This window comes from Nicotiana tabacum, chromosome 17 (assembly GCF_000715075.1).
Source record: "Nicotiana tabacum cultivar K326 chromosome 17, ASM71507v2, whole genome shotgun sequence".
Lineage (NCBI taxonomy): Eukaryota > Viridiplantae > Streptophyta > Magnoliopsida > Solanales > Solanaceae > Nicotiana > Nicotiana tabacum.
The window spans coordinates 75,289,672-75,298,198 of NC_134096.1; the positions used below are offsets into that span (position 1 = coordinate 75,289,672).

At 41.0% G+C, this 8,527-nt stretch overlaps 1 protein-coding gene across 1 annotated transcript; it reads right to left on the reverse strand.

The window, feature by feature from the left end:
* Window positions 1–4,929: 4,929 nt before the first annotated feature.
* LOC107766668 (protein DETOXIFICATION 48) lies at window positions 4,930–6,936 on the reverse strand. Its single transcript, XM_016585486.2, is given in 3 exon segments — window positions 4,930–5,842; window positions 5,845–6,436; window positions 6,527–6,936. Coding segments are annotated over 3 exon segments (1,500 nt in total). The 5' UTR covers window positions 6,638–6,936; the 3' UTR covers window positions 4,930–5,045.
* Window positions 6,937–8,527: the final 1,591 nt, after the last annotated feature.

Below are 8,527 nucleotides of genomic sequence, written 5' to 3' on the forward strand. Positions count from 1 at the left end.
GCAGTGTGTTTTGATTTATGGGTACTTCGCTGGTATTGCGGCACACTCCTGGTTGATCGACTGTTGACATTCAAATTTTTTCCAGGTGGCACGGAAGAAGTTTCAAAGTATTTCTCGTGGGAGGATTGAGTATGAGAGAGGTGTTAGGCATTCGGGCGGTGGAGGTGGAATAAAATAGGGTGATTCATGTGTTCTATGGAATTGAAGATTGGGAGTTCTCATGAGCAGATTGTTTCATGGGTGTGGACTGTGAAGTTATGGCCGGAGCTAGCCAGATAATAGAAGGTGTTATGATTCCGTCATTGTGGACTTTCGGAGGTTGTTTATCTATTGGTGGTTGACCATAGTTGATTCGGGACCCATTGGTAGGCCCAATTAGGATGTGTTTTCTACACCGAGCCGGATTGATTGGCTCCGTACTACTATTGATGAAGGATGTGCCATTCGGTTGATGTGAAGCTTATTCGTGTTTTGGAATAATCTGTGAGTTACTCTTCTATTCTACGAAGAGTTGTGATTCGTTGGTTATATGCACATATGGTGCGGTTCTATTATGGCCTTATAGCGAAATTTGAGCGAGAATAGTATTGGATATTGCTTGGTTGATGACGTATTGGTCATGTTCTTTCGGATTTTATGTGGCATGGTGTCGTTTTCTTCTCTGTGGTTATAGTAATGCACTTTGGGTACTTAATGTCGAATTGCGCATGGTTATTGATTTTAGCAGGGTGGCTTGAGGTGTTTCATATGGACCAATATTTGGATAGGGGTCGCGTATTACAGCAGAGTTATGTGGAAATATGATCCCTTGTGTAAGATTCGTATGTTATGGTTCTGCGGTGTATGATAGGTTCTTAGCATTGCGTCGGGGTGGTACTCGTCGAGCTTGCAGAACGGTTCTCCTGTTTGGGTTATTATTACGATTGGGTACATTTGGAATGTTGCTATCTGGTGCACGGATTGCACGGGTTGTGGCTTTAAATTGTATTGATGTGTCATATCACTAGAGTGGTCGTGTTGGAGGAGACGAGGTCATTGGGCCTAGAATGGATGCTATCAGATTTGATTGTGGTATAATTAGGAGGATGATATCGGAAGTCGGCTTTGAAATTGGCTATAGTTCTTGTATAAGGAACGAGAGCTCCATGACCTGTTGGTCTAATGAATAGCTATGAATTTGGTATGTTTCTTTCATCATCGGCAGTGTATGAAGGTTTTGAAAATGAGGTTTTGTCTGATATGAGTTTATTACTGGCACTGGATTGATTTGAGTCGATACTGTGATTTGAAATCATTGCTTCGAGCATTCGAGCTATGCGGTATTTGAATTTGAGTATTTGAGCCATGGTTACGGCTTTTGGTACAGATTGTTCAGACATATACGGTATGTAGATGCAAACTTCTCATCTTATAGGAAATTTCGGATGTTGGAAATTTGATTCGAAGGCTTGTGGGCTAGGTTGAATTGAGAAATTTCAGTTATGCTATGCTATCGGACCTGTATGGGATAGGGTGATGCGGGATCACCCCGGGTATGTACATGTGAAAGCTACACAGCAATTTGATGGCTTTTGGAACAACTCTGGGCACGTTCGAGGACGAACGTATGTTTAAGTGGGGGAGGATGTAACGACCCGACCGGTCGTTTCGAGAGTTATAACCCCGTTTTCCCCATTCCTACTTCTTTTTTTGTTATTCAGCTATATTATGTTATATCGGGTTAGTTGGTTCGAGTCCGGAAGGAACTCAGAGTGAAATGAGACACTTAGTCTCATAATTAAAAATTTTAAGTTAGAAAAGTGGACCGGATATGGACCTATATGTAAACGATCTCGGATTTGAATTTGGATGATTCCAATAGCTCCGTATGGTGATTTTGGGCTTAGGAGCGTGTCCGGAATATTATTTGGAAGTCCGTAGAGGAATTAGGCTTGAAATGCCAAAAGTTTTATTTTTGAGAAGTTTGACTGGGGGGTTAACTCTTTGATATCGGGGTCGGAATCCGATTCTGAAAATTAAAATACCTATGTTATGTCATTTAGGACTTGTGTGCAAAATTTGAGGTCAATCGGACGTGATTTGATAGGTTCCGGAGTTGTTTGTAGAAATTAGAAATTTCGAAGTTCATTAGGCTTGAATTGAGGCGTAATTCATGATTTTAGCGTTGTTTGAGGTGATTTGAGGATTCGACTAAGTTCGTATGATATTTTAGGACTTTTTGGTATATTAGGTTGAGGTCCCGAGGGTCTCGGGTGAGTTTCGGATGGTTAACGGTTCAAAAATTGAACTAGAACAGCTGCTGCAATTTCCTTCTGTTGGAAATTGCTTCTACCCAGAAATTGAGCCCAGATGTGAGCCCAGATCGAGCTCAGGATCGAGGGCCACGATCGAAGCCCAGATCGAGCTCAGGGTCGAGGGCCACGATCGAAGGCATGATCGAGCCCAGAGTCAAGGGCCACGATCGAAGGCATGATCGAGCCCAGAGTCGAGGGCCACGATCGAAGCCATGATCGAGCCCAGGGTCGAGGGTCACGATCGAAGGCCGGTAGAAGACATGATCGAAGTCCTAGAATCGAGAACCAGGATAGAGGGCCAGGACCAAGAACCAGGATCGAGGACCTCGATCGAAGGCCAAGATTGAGGCAGAACCGAGGATGTCTGGGCAGTATTATAAAAATAGGGACTTCGTCCCATTTGCCATTTTTGACAAATTGGAGCTTGAGGAGAGGCGATTTTTGATATATTTTCAAGGAAAACTTGAGGTAAGTCCCTTGTGATCATTTATACTCCATAATATTGAATTATCATCGAATAATCCGACTAGATTACATGATTTTGAGGTGTAAATCGGAGATTGGAACTTAGAAATTTGGAAATAAGATTTGTAGATTTGAGGGTCGAGTTGAGGTCGGATTTTGGTCAAATTGGTATGGGTAGACTCGTGGTTGAATGGGCTTTCGGATTTTATAACTTTTGTCGGGTTTCGAGACGTAGGCCCCACAGGCGATTTTTGAGCCAATTTCGGGTTTTGGTCTAATTTTATAGTTTTTCTTGTGAAATTCATACCATTGGTGCGTATTGATGGTATTGTGCTGATTGTGAATAGATTCGGAGCATTTGGAGGCCAAGTCCAGAGGCAAGATCATTGCGGGTGAGAAATTTGACCGGTTTGAGGTAAGTAACGATTGTAAATCTAGTTCTGAGGGTATGAAACCCCAGATTTTTGTATCATTCTACTATTTTTAGTGACGCACATGCTAGGTGACGGGCGTGTGGGCGTGCACTGTTGGGAATTCGTGACTTGGTCCGCCCCGTAGAAACTGTAAAGTTGCATACTTTGTTGAAACCATTGATACTTATATGTTTTAGAAAGATTTTCTGTAAATTGGCCTGAATGTCGTGTTTGGGCCTTGCGCCAAAGCTATTTGGACTCTTAGGGGCTGTTTCTTACCATCCTCTCACTGTTTTCGATTGAAAATCTGTACTCAGTCATGTTTATACTTGTTTACCGCATAACGCAGTTTTATGACTCTATTTTAATGCATATAAATGTTTTGGGCCGAATGCCTTATTTTACTGAAATGCCCGAGTGGCTTGATTTGTGAGGATGAGTGTGGATCGGGGCTGCCCGCCTGCAGTATACTTTATGATGAGTGAGGCCGAGGGCCTGATTTGTGAGGATGAGTGTGGATCGGGGCTGCCTGCCTGCAGCATACTTTATTATTATCGCACGTGAGTTGTCCGTGCAGATTATAGTGCTTGGGCTGAAGGAGCCCCTCCGGAGTCTGTACACACCCCCAGTGAGCGCAGGTACCTACTGAGTGCGAGTGCCGAGTGCTGAGTGACTGGGAGGCAAGAGTGATTGTGAGATATGCCTTGAGTGGCAAGAGTGATTGTGAGGTATGCCCGAGTGGCAAGAGTGATTGTGAGGTATGCCCGAGTGGCACGAGTGACTGTGAGGTTTGCCCGAGGGGCTGTATATGAGTGATGCTTTTCCCGAGGGGCTGTTTATGATTTCATCATTTTTGCTCATCTTTGCATTGAGCCTTTGTTTGAAAAACTGTTGGAAAAATGTCTTTAAATAATTTTTACTGGAACTGGGTTTAAACGAGATGTTTGATTCAAATCCTGTTTTTTAAGAGCATGTGGTATTTTACTGAGATTTTCGGATATGAACGTTATATGCTTTATTGCTCGTCACTACTGCTCAGTCTTTATTTATTGTTATTACTTACTGAGTTGGCGGACTCACGTTACTCCTCGCACCTTGTGTGCAGATTCAGGTGTAGCTGGACACGATAGCGATTATTGAGTGTTTTGGTTGCAGATTTTTCTTGGAGATAGCAAGGTAGCTGTTTGGCGATCGCAGCCCCTGCTCTTCTCCCTCTTATCTTCCTCTAGTTGTATTTAGCTATTTTTCGGGTTGAGTTAGCCTTGATATTGTTAGACAGATTGTAGTATATGCTCATGACTAGTGACACCCCGATGTCGGGCTTTTCTTTTCCGTACTTCTGTTTTTCTTTGATTTGAACTCTTTAAATGGAGGTTTTATGTTAAATAATCTTGAAATTTTCTTTGAAATAAAAATATCGGTTTGTTTTGAAAATGAGTCGGCTTGCCTAGTTCCACGATAGGCGCCATCACGACAGAGGTTAGTTTGGGTCGTGACAAAAAAACTAACGAGTCACCCCCACCCCTTTTTTCTTCTTTTATGGGTATTACTTTTTTCATTATCCTCACTCCTTAGTAATGTTAAAGATCGAACTCATTACGTCAAACTCTTAATTATGACCATAGATGGTTAAGTTCCAATGAAATTCATGAACAACATATACCTCCACCTTAATTATTTAATTATAAATAGGAAAAGAGGATCTTTTCGGTCTCTTCTAAATAACACATGACTACAAAAACCGAAAGCAAGTAAAATAAAACAAAGAAACAAAAAAAAGGCTCAATAAATAGAAAAAAGAGGAAGATACATACCCCTGTCTATTCTTACAATTATCAGTATACAAGGAAAAAAGGATAAATACAATTACTTTCTAGCATACCGTTTTAATTGCTATTGTTTCATCCTCTGTTTTATCCTCCTCATCCATACCAATCAACTCTCTGGCTCTCTCAGCTTGCATCAACCAATCCGTTCTACTCAATACAAAAATCATAAGAAATGCACAAATAGCTTGAGCTGCCAACAAACCCATGCAAAGGCCCAACAAGCCCATTTTCATTACAAAGCCCAATACAATTGCCAGAGGCAACCCAACCCCATAGAAAGAGCCCAAGTTTATATGAACAGCCAGAGCTGGCCTTGCACTGCCCCTCAAAGCACCACAACCGGTGGTCTGTGGGCAGTTGCCCAATTCACACAACCCCACCACCGGCATTGCCGCCGCCGTTAGCGACAAAATTGCCTCATCGTCCGTAAAAACCTTGCCCCAAGCATTTCGTAACGTTGTCATAAATAGCATTGCAACGAAGCTAGTAAATATGGCACATAAAACTGCCACATGACATGAAGTCTTTGCTTTACTAGGTCGATTGGCTCCTAACTCATTTCCTACCCTTGTGGAAACAGCTAAACTTAAAGCTGAGGGAAATATATAAGCAAGTGAAGTTGCCTGCAAGAGAATTCCCATTGTGGACACAGCTTCAGCAGCATTAAAAAGCACCCCTGATAATAATATCATCAATTCATACCACCACCACTCTAAGCATACAGAAATGCAACTTGGGATTGCAAGACTCAAAATTGGCCTCCACCCATCAAAGCATTCAGCGGACCAACCTTGCCAAGATTTTCTATGAACATCAGAAAGACTAACATAAAGAAAAAGAACAATAAGTTGAAATCAGCTATGGCTACAGCCATAGCAACGCCTTTAATGCCAAGGCCTAGGTGGTAGATGAGGAAATAGTTGATAGGTGCATGCAGGGCAAGGGAAAAAGCAGCGCTAAACGTAAGAGGGAAAGTAACATTTTGAGTTCGCAAATAGATTTTGAGAGGATTGATAAGGGACTGAAAGAAAAGATCAGGGAGACAGAATGATAGATAAGTAGAAGCAATGGATGAAATGGTTGGATCTTGGCCACACAAAAGTAGTAAAGGTTCGATCTTTAGCCACAAGAGAGATATGGGGATGGATGAAAATAACAGAATCAAGATTGTACGTTGGAGAGCTTGACCCATAAGAGGCCATTGCTTAGCACCACAAGCTTGAGAAGATATGGCTTCCATACCCATAGCAAGACCAGAAAGAACAGAATAGCCTGTGATATTAGCTATGCCAATAGACAAAGACCCGCCAGCAAGTGCTTCTTTACCTAATCTACCCATGAACAGCATTGATATCATTGATTTCCCATATATTAGCAATCCAGCAGCGATGATGGGTAAGGCTATGGAATACAGCAGTTTGATCTCCTCCACAACCTAGAATCAGATATTCCAATGTCAAAACTCAATGGCCATCTAGATTTCTAAACATTCTTTTTAAAAAGAAAAGGGATTTAAACAACTAACCTCTGAAATGGTTGGTCGATGCTTCTGTTCTTGTTCATCACCTGCATGAGTTGCTTTCAATCTCGGAATACTTGGATCCATCAGCAGAGGCGTTGAAGTTGTTAGAGCCATCAGGGTTAGAATCCGAGCGAGAATTGGTGAAAAGGGTGTGACAGAATTGGCGACTCCACTGTCAAGTTCTCCTACGAGTTTATAAATGCAGATATTGTATCTTCTTGCTTTATGAATTACGACGCCTACTTGCTTTTTCGTATTAATTGCTTTGTGACTCAAAGGGACTTCAAGAAATAGTAACTACAGAGGACACATTGAATGTACAAGCGGAACAGAGCAAATGGAAGTTGTTGTGTGTGATAGAACTATAGAGTATACAGAAGAGAATCCAAGTTCATTCGCCTTTGCAATGAACACTCCTTTCACCTTCTATTTAACGAGCAAATGTACGCATAGCGTTGATATGTACCCGTGGGTGAGTGGTGAGTTCGGTGGTTTAAAATGGAGTGAGTGAGACAGAGGAAAGATAAGGTGGAAGGTGTACATGGGGAGGACCTTTGTCATTTCTGGACTTGAAGCCAAATCTTTTGTTGGATTCCATGCAAATGCCAAATTTCAGTAAGCTGTCATCACATCCCTTCGTCATTTAGATTCTCTGCCTTCTGTTGCTTCACATTTTTATTTTTCAGTGTAATTTTTTATAAAAAAAAATCACAATATCATTTGCTTAATATCGGTAGGAAACAGGAACCATTATGTAAATAATTTCGGGGGATTATAGATCTCTTATACTACCATCGATCGACAGAGCGGAACGACCAGGAAAAAAGAAGTTAAGTTATAAAGCCGTATGATAGGTGGTAACTATCTTGTACGATTCGGGGTAATAGGTGTACTCCGATAAGTGGGGGTGAGAGGCAACAAGTACTTGATAGAATAGTCAAGATATGCAACTAGAACACCATCTTTACCCAAAAAAATAAAAATTTAAAATTTAAAAATAACACTACCAGCAGGGGCAGAGGAAAGCTTCTTCACTTTCGGCACGGGCGCGGACTCCGCGATCTCTGGGTCGCCGGCTAATCCCTTATTGTTTTCGAGCATTAAGCTCGGATAAAGGGCCAGGCATGGTGGGGTAGGAGCATCCAGTCGGCAATCTTTTTGGCTTGACCAAGAAGTCTTATGTCCTCCGAGTCGCACGGCGTTTTAACCGAAAGAACTTCTTGCGCAATTCGGCGGATGCACTCCTAAGGAAGCGGTGTCACGCGACACCGCTTCGCCGAATTTTTTTACTAAATATATGTATTAATATTGTAAGAAAATGAATAAGTACGAAAAAATGGCACCATTTGACATAAATTGTCTGTTAGTGTGTTGGCTATCCGCTTGATTTTGCTCAAGGGGTAAGAGGTTCAAACCTCAACAAACTCATTTTTTTTTTTTGCAAATATTTGAGAGAGCCTTTGTAGTTAAAAATTGTGATGAATCAGAATTGAACTCATGACCTTTTCTAACTTAACACTCAACAAAATCAATAGACTAAAGTTATTTCTTATCCAGAAGTATGGTAATTAAAGTTATAATTCTTGTTCTTCTATAAATTTCGACACCCCTTAATCCTGCGTACACTCCTCACTATCAGATTATTTATTTCAAAGTCAACTGCTATATATGGCAACAATGAATTAGCAACTTAGAAAGAAAAAAAAAAAGTAACAATGTCACATGCAACAACTAGTTAGAATACATCATTTACTTTGGGAAACTAAGAAGAATAACTACCTCTTACAAGTGATAACTTGTATACACTAAAGTGTGTATAAGTTAAATTGTTTTCTTTCCTTTTCTCTTCGAAAATAAAAGTGAAAAGGTAAGTTATAACACTTACTAAATAAATGTGAATAATAATAAATGTCATTCCAGCTTTACCATAAAACTCGAACCCAATTCCAATTATTAGGCCCTCCCATTTAACTCCAGAGAATCTGGGGAATTTGCATCGTCTGT